The sequence below is a fragment of the Falco rusticolus genome, chromosome 5 (assembly GCF_015220075.1).
Source record: "Falco rusticolus isolate bFalRus1 chromosome 5, bFalRus1.pri, whole genome shotgun sequence".
Classification (NCBI taxonomy): Eukaryota; Metazoa; Chordata; class Aves; order Falconiformes; family Falconidae; genus Falco; species Falco rusticolus.
In genome coordinates this window covers 36,392,274-36,411,646 of record NC_051191.1, presented here as the reverse complement: position 1 = coordinate 36,411,646, position 19,373 = coordinate 36,392,274, and the positions used below count along the sequence as shown (strand labels likewise).

The 19,373-nt window shown below is 40.5% G+C and overlaps 1 protein-coding gene across 11 annotated transcripts in view; it reads right to left on the bottom strand.

Moving 5' to 3' along the window:
- The window catches only part of GRIP1 (glutamate receptor interacting protein 1), a 330,769-nt gene that overhangs the window by 4,287 nt on the left and 307,109 nt on the right, over window positions 1-19,373 (bottom strand). For 7 of the 11 annotated variants that reach the window (XM_037389516.1, XM_037389520.1, XM_037389512.1 and 4 more), the window contains 8 exons: window positions 18,495-18,634; window positions 18,128-18,316; window positions 14,531-14,684; window positions 12,591-12,791; window positions 10,149-10,260; window positions 9,959-10,003; window positions 7,262-7,495; window positions 242-388 (listed from right to left, as the gene is read on the bottom strand). In XM_037389516.1, coding sequence (XP_037245413.1) covers window positions 242-388; window positions 7,262-7,495; window positions 9,959-10,003; window positions 10,149-10,260; window positions 12,591-12,791; window positions 14,531-14,684; window positions 18,128-18,316; window positions 18,495-18,634 — 1,222 coding nt within the window. The remainder of the gene's footprint in view (window positions 1-241; window positions 389-7,261; window positions 7,496-9,958; window positions 10,004-10,148; window positions 10,261-12,590; window positions 12,792-14,530; window positions 14,685-18,127; window positions 18,317-18,494; window positions 18,635-19,373) is intronic. The other 4 variants (XM_037389521.1, XM_037389514.1, XM_037389523.1 and 1 more) reach the window with 2 other exon arrangements.

Here is a 19,373-nt window from a genome sequence, read left to right as displayed (position 1 = left end):
AAAATATCTTTTCCCAGCAGAAATACAGAACAGTACTGCTCATAATTTCAATTATAATAAGCAATATAAATAATAAGGCTGTTCCAAATAAGTGAAGAAAACACTTCATGCAGTTTTTCTACAATCATGTCTGTGTAGACAGATATCCAAACACCCTCTAGAGTGGTTACAAATCTCTTTACAAAGTAGTCTGGGTGTTACGTGCCTTCATGCTAAGCCTATGTGGTGCCAGAAACATTACCTGTAGAAGTCTATCGTATGGTTTTAAACCTCCCAGATCGCCAGGGCCAGCTGGTCGAATGTTTTTAACGTACACTCCTTTTTCTAATAAACCATCTGAGACACTGAACCCAAAGTCTTCTCCATCAGAGTCCTTGTACAAAGTTACCTGTGGAGGTGACGTGACGTGATGAGAAGGAAAAAAAATAAAAGTTTGTCCACACATATTAGGCAGGCTTTCTTCCTAGGATGGTTTTAGTGTTGTTTTTTGGGGATTTTTTTTTTCCACATTAGAGAGATCACTTACCTACTGTTTGGTACTTACAGTATTGGAGTTGTCCCCCTTTTGACATTTTAATGATCTTCTCGGAAGCCACCTTATTCTTCAGTAATAAACAGCCCTTTTCACTTCTGCTTCCCAGCTGGAAATCTGTGGTATTTAGCCCACCTTTTGTGGTGTAATTTGAGTCTTTTAGTTTTTTGTTACCCTGTTCTCTAGTTGTTAGGCTTTGAGTACAAGATTAGGCTTAGTTTTGCTTCAGGGATGGAGCCTCAACCAAGCAATTGGTGTCACGTCTTCCAAGACTTCCAGAGGGTATAAGCACCACTGGCACTGTAATCCCTAGCCAGCATGGTTTTGGCCGGGCAGTGGTTCACCCGGTAAAGCCTGATCTCGGAAGTGCTCAGGATAAGCTACAATGCAGTCTGTTAAGAAAGTATGACTAAGGGTCCTTCTGGAAGAGCTTGCAGGCAGCGTTCTTACAGTTACATAGCCATGAGATGGTCATTCAAAAGCAGAAAATACAAGTAAAACTGTTAGGAAAAGGTTTTTCAGGTGTTCCGAGAACAAGTCCTCGCAGGTAGTTTTGTGAATTTAGTTATTTGGTAGAAAAAGATTCAGATACTTCTTTGTAGGTTTTTAGTATGATTAGGTTTTTATTTCTGTAAGGTTTTTATTTTTTCTTGCTTCTATCTCACATCAGGAATGCAGACCTATGCAAGTAAATTGTGTGAGTCAGTTGTGTGACATCTGACTGACACTAATGCTGGCACAAAATGTGTGTGCAGACACAGTCACAGTCAAAACTGTGCTTTTACTGCTACAGCTTATGTCACTTAGCGTTCAAAATACTGGTTTTATTGTACGTTGGCTGACAAAATGACAGCATTGAGTGCTCTGTAATTTTATAATAGCTTGGTACTAGTAATGCTGCATGTGCTGTATCCTTGTGCGTGCCAGCCATTGAATACTTTTCCGGTGTTTCTGAATTACATTCAAATTGAAGGAGACTTTAGGAAGTCTCTAGTCCAACCTCCTGCTCAAGACAGGCCAAGACCACGTTCAGATTGGGCTGCAAGAACTTGGTCAGTATTTCATAGAATACTAGGGCACAGCACTGGTTAGCGCTGCCTTCAGAAAGCTGCTGAGGTCCTGCCTTAACTGCCGCTGTGAAAAGGGAAGCAAGAACAGGCAAGGTTGTCTCAAAACAGGAGTGAAGGATTTGGGGCTTTTTTTCCTGCTCTCTGCAGTTTTCTTGACTTTACTGGTATATCAGCAGTGCTTTAATCAGAATGAAAACACTCACAAGTAAGTTCGGTAGCTATCCTGGGCGGCTCTTGAGAGAAGTGAGATATGCCAGCTGCTGCAGCATTAGCACAGTTCTGGCTGTAGATGCGGGTGGTGCATCGCTGGGCTGCTGTGAAAACATCTCGGCCTCATGCCACGGCAAGCTCAGATACCCACACACAGTATTCATCCCTTCCTTTACACCAGTTCCTCCTCCTCCCTTGTTTTCCTCCCTCTGTACAGTACAGCAAAGCAGAAAGCCACACCTAAAGTCCCACTAACCAAGCTGAAGGCTTTCTCCCTGCCAGTGCCTTTTTTGGGGATAAGCTGTCACTTTAAACTTGCCAGCGGCTGCTGTGTTTAAGGTCTTTGCCTTCTTTTCTCCCACCTTCCTCCAAAGTAACTTCTTGCTGAACCTCTCATACTTCCTCCATTTCAGCATGACTTTTAGGGAGTCAATGGGCATTTCAGCTACTGAAAAAACTATCTGCAAATCCAAAATAATTCATCGTAGAATGATTTTTATTTTTATCAACAGTTGCTGTACCAGCAGGACTCTGGGAAACTTCTAATAATTTGTTATCAACAGAGGCTTTTGTTTGTGCTATCACAGCATGTATAACATGGCTTTGATCTGAAGTATGGTTGAAGCTGCTATGAAAGTGCTGTAAGACTACCATTCCGCAAGACTAAAAAATAGATAAAGGAGGGAGATATATTTTCTTGACAGATTTGTGTGCATTTCCTGGCAAGAATGAAAAGTAATTAGCAGTGGAACAAGACACAAATTCTCTTTAAATGAGGTAATTTTTTTCCTCACCGTCACAAAGTATAGGAGCGCTTCATGTTAACTGCTTCTTAAAGAGGCCTTGAAAAGTAAATGTAAAAATGTGATACAGTGCCTAAGAGAAAACTTAAAAACCCTACATGCTCTTCTAGCACAGATAGCACAATTTTTAAACGGAACATCCCCTTTCCACTTACTCCTTTTCCCCTTCCTCTTCCTTCAGGCACTGGAGCTGGATCCAACCTCATGCGAACTACAAAAGCATATGAAACAGAGGACTGTGAAGTCATCTAGACTGTATTCTTGTCCTAAGGCAGGATCAACTGCATCGAGCCCATTTCTATCAGACGTTTATCTGTCTTGCTTTTTAAAATGTCCACTGATGGAAACTCCACAGTCTATTATAAAGTGATCCCTTCCAGTGCGTCAGATAGTTTCCTTGGGTCTAAACTACATCACCCTTGAGAGACTTACGTCTGCTGCTATCCACAGAGAAACAAGATTGCTTTATTTTCTCCTTCTCTGCAGTGATGTGAAACAAGGCTTGTTTTCCTCTGGACTCTGTTCAGTAGGTCAACATCCTCCTTTAATTTTCAGATCCCAAACAGGACACTCAATTACAGTCAAGACCTTATCAAAGCTGGAGCGGACGATAATTCTGCATACTACAGATGGTGGTCCCATTTATATCTTCTAATTCTAAGACAATGTTGCTTTTTTCCTGGTGTTAGTGAGTGGTCTGTTAGCAAACAAAATACATACAAATTCCGCTGTACAGACCTATAGGAAGTGCCATTCCACATTAGCTCACCTTAGCTTGTGAGTCAAAAAATGGAGCTTTGCAAACGGTAAGGGGCATGAACGCAGAGTGTTGCTGTAGAGGGATGGTGGCAAGTACCGCAATGGTGGGGGCAGGGAGGGGAGCAGAACCTGAGAATGATCATCTGAAGTCTTATTACCCCTCCACTCAGTCAGGTTGGACTTTCCTGATTTATATGAGCTGAGCACTGTGGAAGGCAATTACTGACCACCCTGCACTTACAACTTTTATGTACCTAAATATTTTCTTACTTCTGTGGTTCTTCAGACCCACAGGTCCTAGAATATTTTTAAAAACTACTTTGCTTATGGCTATCTTCTCTTGACTTTTGTTTCAACAGGAGCTTAGAAATTAAAGAAACTGATTATTTACTCACTTAAGGGATGGGGTTGTGATTTAACTCTGTTGCACGTTTGACAGCAGTCACATTTTTTAGGTGTAAGTCATCTGCAGAGAACTTTCTTTTTATTACAGGTTATAATTTTGGGGCTACGTTTTATGGAAGCATATATTCTTCAAAGGGAATCTCAGAGTAAGACCCCAGGTATCTGAAATACCCAGATTTTTATTTAATAACAGGTATGGGCAAAGCCCTACTGCACAGGTTTCTCACTACTTGCCAGCAGTACAGCCCTGTCTGAAGGGTATGAGATCACAGGCAATTCATGCAACACCTAAATTGTGCTGCTTTATCTGTGCTTCTGATCACAACTGTTTGTAAGGTTTGATCTCAATAGCAAAATCTCCATTACGGGTGATTTGTTAGACTTTCAAATTTACATCAGGAGCCTAAGGGAAAAAGCTGAAATGGAAATTTAATTCATATTTCATAAGCAATTAAATAGTTAGAAATTTATAAAAGAAGCTTACAAGTTTTGAGTCTGTTGCTGTGTCTCTCAGATCCATGGGAAAATGCTTAATTTAAATTCACACATCTTGCACAGATCAGCTATTGAGGTATTTTAACCGACTGTAATTTTAGGTTAATGACTACTTGCAATAATAACATTGAAAAATTATCTGATGTCTAGTGCATATTTTTGCTCTCAGAGGAATGCGTGCTCTACGAAACTTAAAAAATGGTCCACTATGATTTTTAGAAAAATATTAATCTATATGATTACCTAGGTAGATAAAATCAATTAAAGGCATTAATTAAATATGGGTACTGATACAGCAATATGCTATCCAGCTGAATTAAACATTACTTATGAAACCATCTAGAGCAAATATTTGAAGGGATTTGTGCAACCCATCTCAATCCTAGCTTCCTCAGGACAAAGACAGTTCAAGTACACATTTGGTGAATGTAGTGCACCGAGGTAAGAAAGAGCCGTGAAGAAGTCAGGTTAACTTGCTGCAAAGTTGGCAGCATTCAGCAGAACAGTCCTCAGGGCTGTGTTACCTTTCTGACTGTATCTGAGAAGGACAAGCTAGTAGTGTCATCCGCTCAGCATGCCGTTTTGTTAGACTTACTCATTTCTGTTTGCAGCCTGAGCAGTTTTTATCCAGCCTTGCCTCTCTTACCCTACACAGTTGGACTGGCAATCGAGGCGTTTCATTTTTATGGCTTTTTCTTTGGTAGAATCATATATTCCTGCTCTCTCACAGTCAGGTTATGAGAAACCAGTGGAACATCGACCTTAGCTAGCCCATTTCTACATCAAACTGAAGGTATGAGCTCCGATCTGTAGGGCACATCATAGGCCCTGACTCAACAGGCACGCAGACTCACTGCACCGAGACAGTAAGAAGGCACCTGGTCTGTCCTGCTGAAGAAACTGGGAAAGCTCAGCAGCATGCCCTCAGGTACACGCTTGAAAGTCTTGCTGAGGTAAGTCTTAGGCAAGCTATGCCTTAGATGGTGTTTCAAAGACTGTTTATACCATCACGCTTTTCCAAAGCAGTTCTTATTTCAGTGGTTGTCCCACCAGTGGCCTACCTGATACGATAGTTGCCTGCCGAGGGCAGAGCACATTTGCCAGCAAGATATGTTACGAAAAATACTTAAATCAAGGCATTTCTCTGACAGTGAAGTCATTCCTGTGGCATTGCAGCTCTTTTGGAAAACTATCATCGAACAAGCTGTCCGTGAGCAACTGAACAGGTTACTAGTGTTAAACTGGAGGTCTAATACAAAAATGAAGGAGGAGAGAGAAAGTAACAGGCACACTGCTACACAAGAACCGGTAGGAAAACTTAACAAATAAGAACTTGCTAAGACTGGCATGAATACAAAAGCAGCCCATGACGCTTGGGTTAACCTGCATGTGCGATCATAGGTGTACAAGCCCATTTTGGACTGTAAGATCCAGTCGCTGGTTTCTGGTTTTACTAAATAACTATTAGGATTTGGAAAATCCTTGGTGTAACTTCAACTTGTAGATTTTTAGAAAGGAAATTACTCTTTTCTGGATGACAGAACAGACTCAACATCCACATCACTTCAGCGGACAGGGGAAAAGTGGGTATATTGTCTGAACAAAACCTGGAAATTACTAAAACCGAAGGTCACAGCAATCTTAAAACCAGACAACTGAAGACAGAGAAAGCTCAAGGACAGGGTATTTTGTACTGTCCAGGACTCCAAGAGCTAGCAGCTCTCATAGAATACCAACTCACTAATAGAAATCTGACTCCTCCTTTCCAGGAAAGGATTTCTTTTATCTATCATGAAGGGCTGCCTTTATATTCTATAGGAGAAAACTGTGCCTTTGCTGAATATGAGCACAGCACAAAATGCCTGCTGGCATAGTTTTGTTTTGTATCTCACATTTATTCGCCCCTCAGGAAAACTGAGCACAGTAACTAACTCCATTAATCACTTCACATCAAGCTGGAAATACGAATAGCTTAAAACCATCACAACACATCCTATTGATTGTTTACATTGGCAATGGAGTAATTTTCCATATATAAGATCCCCTCTCTAGTACCATCTACGAACATTCCTTTAGCCCACGCTCGGCGAGTCCTTACCTCACTGAACGAAACTGAGTGAACTACAAACTAAACTCGGTCAAATGCACGGGGACTAGAAAGCAAGTCAACTCTCTTTAAGAATGACGTCATGTGACCTCTTAATGCAATTTCTCTGTGCTTCTGCCTCCTCTCTGGGAAGATCTCAGACCTTTAGGAGGATGGGTATAGGAGATGGGACACTCGTTCCCGTCAAGAAGAGCATTATAATGTCCCCCAAAGTTTTGGAAACTGGTTGCTGTTATGGCCTCACTGGACTTGAAATTTAAACCAGCAGTATCTAAAAATACTTTATCCAGTACTTCCTCGGGGTGCAGAGCCACCTTCATATCACCACGTTGACTTCCACAGTCTTGAGCAGAAAAAAGTTGCATAGACTGAAGATTATTTATCCTTTTTAGAACAAAGGAATCAGAAGAGAAGGAACTGCTAATCTGAAATAACGTTCTGTATCATGTACATCGGATCTCATGAATTTGATTCAAAATGAGTGTTAACTTGGAAAAGGACCAACGGGAGCCCCAAACTCTCCTGAGTAATAGCCTAAATAAATGTATTTTCTAGAAATTAAACTTTGCTTTCTTAATGAACACATTTTGCAGAGATGAGTTATTGGTATTGTTAATTCAAATTACCAGTTGATGCTCCTTGCAAAAGAGCAGTCTCTTTTGAGAATTTATTGTAAAACAAAATAGTAGACAAAGATGCATGTTATTTGTTTGTTTCCCCCACAAGGATGTATCATTAATGTGTTTGTAAGAGCTAATACGTGTGGCCCCAAAATTACATCTGTGGCATCATTATAAAAAGTGCTTACTGTACTGCCATATAATTAGATTCCCTATGCTGAATATATTATTTCAAAGCTGTCAGAAGAAAAATTACAGACCTTGTGTAACTCCACAGGAGTTGGTGACATGATTTCTTTCATTTCTTGCTTAATTTTTCTCAAAGCCATGGACTTTCTCCCCACATCTGATGGCAATGTGTTGCTACGAGTAGCTTGACTGTAATGTGGCCTTACAGTACTTCTTTCCTGGAAGCTGGCCTGTCTTCCCAGCTGGTTACGAGGTTGTGGGTTTTCGTGATTCAAACTCATTGTACTTCCTGACATAATTGTGGCCTGAAGTATTAATGAACAGGTTATTTTTTAACACAGAATGTGCATTAAATAAGTGGTTAATTCGTAACATTAAGAAAAACATCTCTATTATTTGTTAAAACACAATCACTCAGGGCACAGCAAAAGGCAAGAGGATAGATGTTCAATCTGCTTGCAAGTCACTATAAAATAAAGGACCACAACAAAACACAACAGTAACAGAACCCTATGGGCAAAAGTTTTCAGATGGCATTTCAAACTAAAATACCGAGCACTAGAATGGCTATGCTTGTAAGCTAGTCCCCTGGCAGACTGAAGAGTGTGTAGTATAATTGCTTGTTTTAAAAATATTTTACATGTAAATAAAATGACATTTAAATTGCGGCACAACGGCATTTTTTGGAATTTGAGCTACAGGAAGGCATTTACAATTCAGACTGTGCGTGCAAGGTAAAAAAATGTGAGTCAGCAGAATATGCAGGCAGCTCTAGAGCCAGCACTGGCAAAGGGCATGCCCAGATACCGCCCAGGCTGGGGAAAGCTCAGTGCCGGTAAGCTCGCTGCCTGGAAAGAAACTGTGCATAACATCTAAGTGCAAGAGTAACTGCCTCAACTTGGCACTAATACTTCAGAGACACCAGCCCCTGTCTTACTGCTGGTTTTTTAATCTCAGTAAAAGCTAGCCTTTTATGTTAGATGGAGGAATACATGGAGGGTGAAATCTTGAAAGATGAGGACGGGAGTCATCCCATCCACTGGGTGGAACGGATTGCTGTGAAAAGTGCCCGTGCACAGCAAGGAGCCTTCTTCCTTGTGAAAGACTTTCTGCTCTGGGGAATGGGAGGCAAATGCACTTCAGCGCAGTCACCATACAGAAGTGCCACTGCTGGGGTAGGATACACTGAATTTCCTGCTTATTCTCCCTGGTGCCGATGAACAAGTGGAAAGGGAAATTAAAAGGCCATAACCTGAACTCGGAGTGGGACAGGATGCAGGCAGCCTGCTAGAAAATGAGAAGTAAAAAGGAAGGGGGAAAAAGTATGGGGAAAGCAGGCACGTAAGTGTTTGCTTCTGACCAGCGAGCATGTCTGTCATCCTTCTTTCTCCCAGCTCCAGCACTAATTTCACTACAAGATAACATACTGTAGCCTTAAGCAGTCTCTCTTGTGCTCAGTAAGGACTGATACTACTGCTTGACAGAGCAGAAGCATCCAGAGGACTTGGCAAACAACAGTCTTCTTTGCTCTTTGGCTGAAGACCTTGAAATGAAAAACGGTAAGGAGTCCTTGACTACGCAGTGGCACTTCATAAAATAGAGGCATCGCCATTCTCGGCATCCTGTCATACCGAATGAGTCTTGCTTTCTTTTCAGAGCTGGGGGTTGTGCAACAACGCAATGCTATAAATGATACAGCACCTGCAGTTCTGAATTTCACTTTTGTGAAAAGCTGAGGAAAATTCAATGTGTAGAAGTAACTGAATTCTGGTCAGCATGAATGATCTATTTCCATTTTGGAATTATCTATTTCCATATCCTTTTATTGTGCTCTGAATACTGAAAATTGCAAGAGAAGCCTGTGGTACTGAACCATATCTAACTATGGAATTAAACCAGTATAACATTTTCTCCTGCATTTGTCTGGTTTGCAATAACAAATAGATGAGAATCACATTTTGCTACCCGTACATGCAATACAAAAGCCATAAATCTGAGGGAGTAAATTAATCTGTACTGAAAAACTTTCACCCAGTTATGCCACTCACATTCCTCCTGGCTGCTAAAGGACTTCATATAACATAAAAATGAAAATGAGATTCTGCCAGTTTTGCAGCTCCAGGAATTTAAAAGAACATAAAAGAAAATATTTTAGGACCTTTCACTCTGTAGCTTTAAGTGGCAGTATAATCTTTATTGTTCTGATTAGACAATTTAGAGAAAAGGTGATTAGAAAAATAAAGACTCAAAGTTACTCTGCCTCTGTTCCCTTCCCCCACTACCCCCTTTCACAATGTAACACAAAGTATGGTTAGGAATTAACTTCAGGATGAAATGTGAAAATTGGTTACATAGTGAAGAAACCACTGTATAACGAACATTCCTCACATTGGCAGCTTTTTTTTTGCAGAGCGGTAAGATTATATGTAAACGTTTTGAAAAGCTGATTTTCTTTTATGTTCATCTTAATCAAATTAAGTTTCCATTTAAAAGAAAATCTACAACATGCTAAGAAAAGCTGCATAAAGCGTCTGTCAGAGAATGGGATGCATTGCTGCGGGAAGGTTATGCCCACATAAGAAGTTCTGTGCCATTTGCTGCCTCTGCAGACAGCATCAATGGTTATGCACAGCAGAAGCTGCAAGTCAAAAGCTCTGTGGTGAATATGTTTCTAGAATTTTGGTTGCATTGTACAAAAGAAAACAGCTCTGGTTAGGGGTGGGGGAGGCAGCTGCACAAGCAAAAATATAAAGGTAAAGGGTAGGTACCAAGAGAGTCATGTTTCTCAAACACAGACGCCTGTCAGCCTTGTCCTGTGGAGAGGGGTTAAAGCTTTTAAATGAGTTGGTGTGATTAGTGCAACTTAAAAGAAAAAAAGGAGAAAATAAAATGAATGTAAACCAAACCAAAACCATTATATTTCTCTACAATTGGAAAGAAAGGTTAAGATTGTTCTACCTCTAGTTCCCTCAGAATTCCTGACTGGCCACAGGTCTCTAAATCCTCCAGAGCCTGAGACCAGAAATTTTCCTCCTGGTCAGCCTCGGTGTTATCGTGGGTACCTGCGAAGCTAGATTTACAATGAGAGGTTAAAAAAATGTGGACTTTTTGTCCCTCAGAAAATATATCTTACACACATGCCTTGCCACAGATTGCAACTTGAATGACAGAACGTTACGGCAGGAGAGTGGGGAAGAGCTGCTGATCAGGAGAGGCTGGATGGACAAGCAGAGCACACGACAGACAAGTCTTCTCATAACCTGGCAGTCGCTAGCAGCTGGCAGGATCTGAGGGTCAAGTTATTCAGTAAGGAGATAAACGGATTCCAAGAACAATTCAATACACCTTTTTACTGGATTGAAACCGGGACCTCCCTATGAAAATTAACACACCAACAGCTGTGTGCAGAGCTGCTCCGTGCAACAGATGTTTGCAATAAAACCTTTCAACCTCACAGACTTCTTGCAGGGAATATGAAAAGAACCCTCAAACAGCATTTTGCAGCAGAGGGATGTGGTGCTTTTTACCCGATTCCTTCAGCCTAAGCTGCACTTACTGTTATCAACTGAAGCCCACCTGACTGCCGTCATATAAACTGCCCCAGTCGTTTCGTACACAAGCACAGAGAAATTTCCAGGGATGCAACTGTCTTGCATGGAGACTTAGCTCTCTGATATTTCATAAACGCACTGAAGCCATATTACTAGCACTCCTGAACAAGATGTTGGTGACAGCGATGCTGATGAAGTTGCCCAGCAAGAGAGGTCTGATAAAAACAGCAACTCTGGACTGCAGCAACACATCCCAAAACACCACCATTACAGCAGATGCGTGTGTGTGGAGGAAGCACGAGTCTTTTGCTGTCTTAGTAAGGGCAATCAGCTCAACGAGGCTTCACACAAGCATCCGAGCTGCTGCATGGGAGGGGGCTGATTATGTGAAAGGTACAGGGGGAGGATGAGGAAGGAAAACGAGAAATTGCCCTTCTGGTGGCAGCAAGCTGTTACTTTGGAGCAGCTGCCCACAAGTGCAGCTAGTGGTGCTTAACAGCACATAACCAGAGCAAAGGCTATTATGGAAGCATCTAAGGCCTTGCTTGACAATGTATTACTGAGAACAGCATGAAGGTAACACTGTTAATAGAAAAGTTTTTAAGTAGGAGAACAACCCAGCACAACAGAGGACAGCTTGACTGCTTCACACACAGCATACTCTGCCTCAGAGACGCTTGCTTACAGCTACGATCAGTCAAGCAGACAACAGCCAGCCGTTTCAATCCCTTATTGCAATGATTCTCCACCTAGTATCAGTGTCTCTTCCCAGATATTGCAATAGGTACAGCAGTGGTGATAATCCCCACCCTGATACCACAGATGCAATTCCTCCCAGGCAAGATAAGAAAGTATTTAAAACATGGCTTTAGAAAGATCCTTGACTTCTGAAATTGGCTCTTTCACTAAACCTGAGTAGTTGTTTTAACAGCCAATGCTAAACGTAGACTAATTTATCCATTATAATACCTTTCTTTAGATTGCATACTAATATTATAATATAAAATGGAACTTGCGTGAATGAACAGGATTATTTGAAACGATTGTCTGTGACAGCAAAGACTGCATTTCCTAGAACTGGAGGTCCATTTCTTCTCTGACTTCTGTGAAATCTGAAATCATGAGGCCTGTATGTCTGGACCTCTTGTTAGCTCAAGCAATTTCTTTTTCTGCCCTCACCACTTTTGCCTTTTCTCTGAGCCTTGTCTCCTGGTGTGTGAAATGCTCAACTTTTGCATTTCCATTACAGCCATGTGAATAAACTGATTTGTAGCTCAGCTACCGCATCAGAAAAAAAAAAAGGTACCAAAATAATTTCTCATCTAGATGGCTTTTTTTCCTATAACCTGAGAGATTGATTTTATGTCATGTGAAATACTGTTTGAGAATATATTTGTTTTTCTGATTCTTATTCAAAGAGACATCAGAAATCTAGATGCATAAAAACGCTGAAGGAGAGGTAGAGGGACAGATATGAAGACACAGGTGCCTATGATTTGGTGCTTAATGTCATACGAACAATTTTTTTTTTTTCAGTTCAGGAGGTGGTAGGATGTTCTAGGATCTGGCGGACTCATTCCTTTAAGTACTGTTACAATGTTCAAAAAATTTTCCCTGGAGCAGAAACTAAGACTTGTTCTACTTGCCAGTGATTGGTAGACACCAGGCTACAGAGACGTTTAAGCTCTCTGGTTTCGTTAGCTTGCCAACTGAAATTTCATTGTCACTGAATGGCATGTTAATGATGTGTTTTCTGCTTTCACCCTGTTTTTCTCCTTTATCTCATTTCAACTGTTTTCCTTTCTTCCCCTGCCCCCGCCCAGCTGGATCTTATTCTTTGTTCTCTTACCTGGCAGTATTCCACTCTTCCAGCTGTCCTCCACTTTTTCTTTGCCCACCAGAGGCACCTTTCCACATCTTGCTCTCTTTCTTCATACCCCTGATGCTCTCTCCCCCTGCTCTTTCTACAGAAGTTTGCTTTAGATGGTTTTCTTGATTCTCTCCCAGTGTCTCTGCCTCCTTCTGTTGCCACATATTCTTCGAAGCTGTGCTACACAAAATAAAGGTAAGAAAAAATTACTTTTTAGTGTCAGAGAAGAAGAAAAGTTGCTTAGCTAGAGGCAGAGAAGAGGTGGTTTTCTGAGGATTCCTGTAACAGCCTACAAAACCAGACATGCCCTTCTCAAATACTCCAGCACTCGGTATAGGAAAACATCAGGTGTGGCATAATCCATTTTACGGGCTTAAAATAATAATTATTTTAATTTGTGCCATAACTCTCAGGTGTAAGTCACATTGACAAGTAGAACAAGAGTCTTTAATGTGCATACTTTCTGTTGAACAGTGCTTTAAAATTGTAGTAAATACATGCTTTTCATTTAGAAGATTCTGTATTTTACAATCCAGTTTCCCAGTTCACTGCTTATCAACTTTGTAGCGTATTATTATGTAACTGCAAAACCAGCAGGTGCTCTGAATCTATGACTGCATCTCACCTGGGAAACAAAACATGGGTTTTAACTGTGGATAAAGATGCTGCTATTGAATTAAAGCTATTAACTTACCAAGATCGGGAAGTATGAAGAAAACTATGGTCATTTCCTTTATTAAATATTGTCCACCACTAGCCTATGAAAACTTCTAGTATGCTTCGGGCCAGTAGGGATCAAAGGAGCTGGATACAGACCGTGGGTTCACCCTTGCCCAGATCTTAGCTATCATCTTGCCAGACTTGTCTCCAGACAAAATGCCACTGGGCAATATACTGTATCAGAGGATCTGTCATTCAGATTCTGAAAAGCAGCACTGGCACTAAAGTTTTGCCTTGATTTGTATTTCAAAAGTAACAGACTGGACCTTATGGATTTACTTATCCAGTATATTTATACAGGAACCAAAAAGGTTTTCTTTAGTACTAAACTTTAATTTCTCACAGACTGGGATTTCAGGCTTGTTGTGCTGCTACACCAGGAAACTGTATTTCTAATGAAGGGCATGCATGTTTGCAAGTCCTGAGGATGGGTACAAAGAGCACAGAAATCTTTCCAACTGTGATGCCTGTCTTCCCTTGTCTTCGGAAGAACTGTTCTTTGGCAGGAACTACCCAAGTCTCTGCAGTGGTTCCACTGCCGGATCATCCTTAGAATAGAGAATAAAAGTCTTTCATTATCTCCAAGCATTGTCAGCTAAGCATTTTTCCCTCAGGAAGTTCTTTTGCCTGCAGAGCAATTCACTGAAAAGGAGATTTACTTCTTGTAAGAGGAGGAATGAATGCATAGCAAACTACCATAGCTTTGGACAAGATACTTCTGCCTGGATCACTTTGTTCTCCAACTGAATCACTGCAGATGTCTCAAGCATTTATGGAAGCAGACTGTAATTTCTGCTTCTTTGCTCAAATCAAAATGAAGAGGTTTCATGGAAGACAAAAGATTAACATACCAGTTGTCTTTAGCCACTTCATTTGTAGGTTTATTTTTGTGGAGTGGAAAACCGAGCAGGGTTTTTCTGAAGTTTACCCAGGGGAACGCCATAGTTTTTTGTTTGTTTATTCTTAAGAGATAAAGGCTGTGGGTTTTTGTCTGAAGTAACTCAAAATAAATCATGATCTTCCATAAACATCACTAATCTACCCTAGTAAGCTTCATGAAATACTGTATGTCATATTTAAAGGAAGAGCTGTTACGGCTGCGTTAGAAAAACGTAATTTCATTCCAGACAGTAAGTGTTCACTTTTGAGGCACTACTGCAGCTGCAAATCAGAAAACAGAAGCTCGCATGGGAACTTACCTGCTTGCAGTAGGACGGTCCCATTCGTCATCGCTCAGCCCTGCATCATGAAATGGGTGGTTTCGTGGTTTGCTTGGAGGGGACAAACTAGTCTGTTTAGAACTCCTCCATTCATAGGCATTGAAGCTGTATCCTGAAGCCTGATAGCTGTGTCCTAAAAAGATGAATTATACATTCATGGCACTGTATATGTTGTAATGACAGAAAAGCAAATCTCTGAAGCTGGGTTCTCTAGAACTTGGATGAGGACTTACGATTGTTACCTTTTTTGGGGCAGTAGCAGTCAGATTATTTATGACCTAAACTATGCCTGGAATTAGGTGTGCTCTAGAGCTTCTGTGGAAGTCCATTGAAAGCAAAATCTTAAATATATCTAACACTGTTTACATCTCAGCTCCTTCTGATATTTAGTTCTAGATATCTTCACAATTCATCGATTTCCAATTTGACATCATACATTGAATACCAGTGAATAAATCACGTGTTATGGATGTGATACGTGGTCATGTGCAACATGTCCAAAGTTAAATCTAAGCTATTAAGAAAATTGCACTTCTGACCTATTGAAAAAAGAGTTTGGAAGGATGCATTAAAAAAACCCATCAACTTGACTTTTCAGATGACTAGCAAGAAAGGTTTTTCCTCCTCCTGGTAACTTTCTCAAGTTTGGAAGCAATGCAGCCAAAAATTAAGTGACTTATTAGTGTCAATTATGCACAATACCACCAACCTGCAGAACAGCTACCTAGATGCAAAAGTTGGCATGGTGCAGAGGCTCCTGAGTGACCACTAACCGGAGTAATGCCAGAACAGGAAGGAGGGCAGCTGTCTCGGCACCACTGAGGCAATAACACTGAGGCACTGTTAATACAAACACAAGACTGTGCTGTCACAGCCTGAGCTGCCCTGCACAAAGGCCAACACGGGAATCTCTGTGTGCTTGCTCCTTTGTGGAAGTGGGACTTGCACTTAAGAGCTACTGGTTTTCGCTAGGACTCCGACAATGGGGAAAAGGCCCATCACATGGTGGGCACACATGCCTAGGACTAATTATACCCTTGGAACGTTCACCTCACAGGAAGTGATTCCTCTACCAGCCATTTCCAGGTATCTCAAGGCTGTGTAAGTGGCATCAGACAGCCTTTATATCTGAAGAGTTTATTTCTGGGCGCTTTTATCATACAAGCAGAACTGGTATTAGTTCAATAGTATTTCTATAACTGAATTAAGTGTAATTTGAATTCCAAGTAGGAACCAGACAGTCTGGCTTCCAAGTAATGTATCAGGAAGAACACATGGATTGACTTGTCACAAGCTGATGCTGATCTGGTAAACAAAATCCATTATGGTAGAGCTGCTATGTATGTATTTCATCTTGACATATTCTTTTTCTAGCTCTATTGTTGGTGTTTTCTGAGTGCATATTGGATTGAGAAGTTCTATTTTGTTGATGACTAACAAATATCACTGCCATCATCTCTTTAGAGAGAGCAGTTTGCTTCCATAAATCAGTCTAGACCTGTATCCCTCAAATCCCACATAACTACAGACTTGTGTGCATTTTCCAGCTAATTGGCAGTCGTTAATGTACTCTCAGATTCTAGGAAGGGTTTTGGTCATGAAAATGTGACTGCCGTGTGGGGAAGGCTCCAGATTTGTAAGGCAGACACAATAGACAAAGGCACAAACTGGGGTATTAATTCAAGGAGAGAAAAGACTGCTCACCAGCGTTAAATTAGTAACTAATAGGATAAAGCATTATCTGGTGCTCCAGAAACATTCCCCAGACTCCTCAACTTGCTTAGCCTGTGCTTATGCCAAGAAAAGTTTGGAGAGAAGCCAAACTCAACTTGACAGGTCAAGACAGAATGAACTTTAATAGAAATGTGGGTCACATTAGTACCACAGCAAGGGATAAGGCGCAAATCTGATTACACTCAGGCTGTTTAGCAGAAGTGTCATGTAGCCAGCCAAGTCTGGGCTGATTTTTCAAAGGAGTCAATAAAAAATCTGCTTTGAGATACTGGTTTAGTTCTGGCATCGTATCTGAACCATCAGGACTTCTGAAAGCAAAGGGCTTTGTTCCTTTCCACAGTTGAGCAATTTGCTCCAAATATCACCAATTCATCCAGGAAATGAAAACTTTCATTTTGGTACTTTTTCAGCAATCCTTCTCCTTAGAACTTAAAAATACCAGAAGAAAAACTAACTTGACTTATTCTGATAAACTAACCAAAACAGCTGAAAAGAGAAAAGGGGAAAAATTAATCCCAACTCTAATTCCAGTGAAATACAAATTACACAGGGGAATATAGCCCAATACCATTGAGTACTAAATAAAATGTTCTATGTGACAGTAAATTAAAAATAAAATGTAGAAAACAGGAGTTATAGTTAAATGCATTGAGACTGTCTTGTTTAAATAAGTTTTGATGCTAAATATATACAGTAAGGCTAAGAAATACTTAAAAATTAACGAACAGAAAAAAATGGCCACTAGTAGTGACATCAGCTGCTACTTGATCTCGGGTAGCTCAGCAGATTTCAAAGGAAGTGTTCTGCTTTCCAGAAGAAACTGCCACTGTTATCACTGAGCAGACACATTAGAGAACAGCAATGAAGTAATCAGCACAGAACTTCAGTCTACATGGGAAATCTGCTGGGCAGAGGCTTGTTTCAGTTCTCTGTGTAAGGGTAACAAACCAGCTGTCCAGGAGCTGCTACCCATGCTCCTGAAAAGCAACACGAAGAAACAGAGAAATAAAATTGAAAGAATGTGTGCAACTGGAGTGAGCGAGAAAAAAATCAAGGTAAGTATCTACCCATCCAAATACCTGCCAGAGAGTAGGAATACCCGTTTTATTATGGAAATAAATGTTTTAAAGAGTTAAACAAAACACTGAAGCTGTGTGGAAGTTATATATTTCTTGTTATCCAGAATATTACAAGATGCCTGTGTCCCTCACTGCCTGAATAAATGAGACTTACAAATTAAAATGAGATTATTTGAAAATCCTATCTAAAAAAAGTCAAACAAGTACAAAATTTATCATTAAGGAAAACCATGTCTTTAAATAGAATGGTTGTTTTTGAGAGCTGAAATTAGATGTTAATGCTGCAGGAATGAGGAAGAAGCAAAAGACTTACAAATCATAAGCAACACCTAACATTCCTCCTTCAGCAGTTTATAATAAATCTGTTGTCAGTTAAAAATTACTGCATATGGGCATCAAATTCATGAACATCTTCAGTGTGTTCTATGTCTTGCACTGATCTGTACTTGAAGGATAAACTCATTTAGTTGTGGATGAGCTATGGACTGGGCTATTCAGATGTCAGTAAAGCTAACAAAAACCTGTTAATGTATTGATAAATGCTTCATAACACACCACATTGCCATGAAAGAATGAATCTGAGGCCAGCCAAGTGTAAGAAATCACACTGCCCAGTGAGGAGTGTGGTCATAATAAGACATCAGCACATTACAGAGTACAAGGTTTAATGCTGGTACAGATAAAGTTCTCTTTAAGGCAAAGGAAGGTCAACCATGAAGGCAATAATTTCTGCTTTGAATATCGAATGCATTCTTGATGGTACCTTGATTTCCAAAGCTGGTATCAATACCAGAGCCATCCCACGACTCTACTGCACTGTCAACACTTGGGACTGTAGTGGAATAGAAGTCTGAGAGTTTGCCAGATTTCTGTGCAGCAGAGGTTTCATCTTCAGCATCGCTCAGTTCACTTATGTGACCCACAGGGACAGAAAATTTCTTGGGACTGGTAGCTGAACAGGATTGTAAAAAAAAAAAAAAAGAGTGGTGGTGGTCATTCTTTTGCTGCAGTTCTAGGAATATGCTTCCGACTACTGACATTGATGCTTTTCCAGGCATGGCCTAAATGCTTGTTAATCTGTAACAACACATGCATTAGAGACCACTGATGCTACTCTTGGCCATACTCACCATCTGTCTGCTTCTTGATTTTCAAGGTGACAGTTTCTCCTGCCATCTGTAATAAATGAATGGCTTCACTCAAAGGTTTTCCTTTCAGACTGCTACTATTTATTGCTAGGATTCTGTCTCCTATGTGAATTGCTCCAGTCCTACATTGAGAGAGAGAAGTAAAACATTGAGAAGAGAGCATAAAAAGCAACAAAGGCAATTTCTTTGCATATTTGGAGCATGAAAGTCTCATCTTCCTGTCTTTCATTTTGCTTTTATAGCTGTGTTACAGAGTAATTCTTTTGCTAGAAACGCTTAAAGCAAGTCACCTTTGTTGTAGTGACAACAGCAGAGCTGAGGCATGGAGATGTGGATTTCTGTGTTTCTGCAGCAGTTGAGTTAATCACCTATGGATGATATTCATTGCAGCCCACCTGTTTAAGAGCAATCTCAGACAGCTCAGTAAGTTCTGAAATGAGTCAAGTTTCTAGAAGTCTCACAACAGAACAGACAATGGCAGTGTGAGCATATAACTAGCTATTTCACCAATGGGGCTTTCAGGATGGATCACATTGAGAGAAGAAAATAGATTCTCTTTGTGTAAATGCACTGTTTATTCTGGCTGTGCACAGTATCATGTCTTGTGTGCTGTAAGTTCTCTTTGAAACTAACACCAAAGGCACCAGTTGCAATAACTCCACCTATCTTAGAAATAACAGGCAATAGAAGACCTCAGCATTATCATTATTCTCTATCCATCACTTACCACGAGGCGCATTTCTGCTCCCCGGATAATGCTTGCTATGGTGCATGCAAGTGCACATACAGATGCAATGCATGTATACAATAAGTTCAGATAAACCTAGACATGCGAAAAGCCTATTGTACTGTACAAGGCTA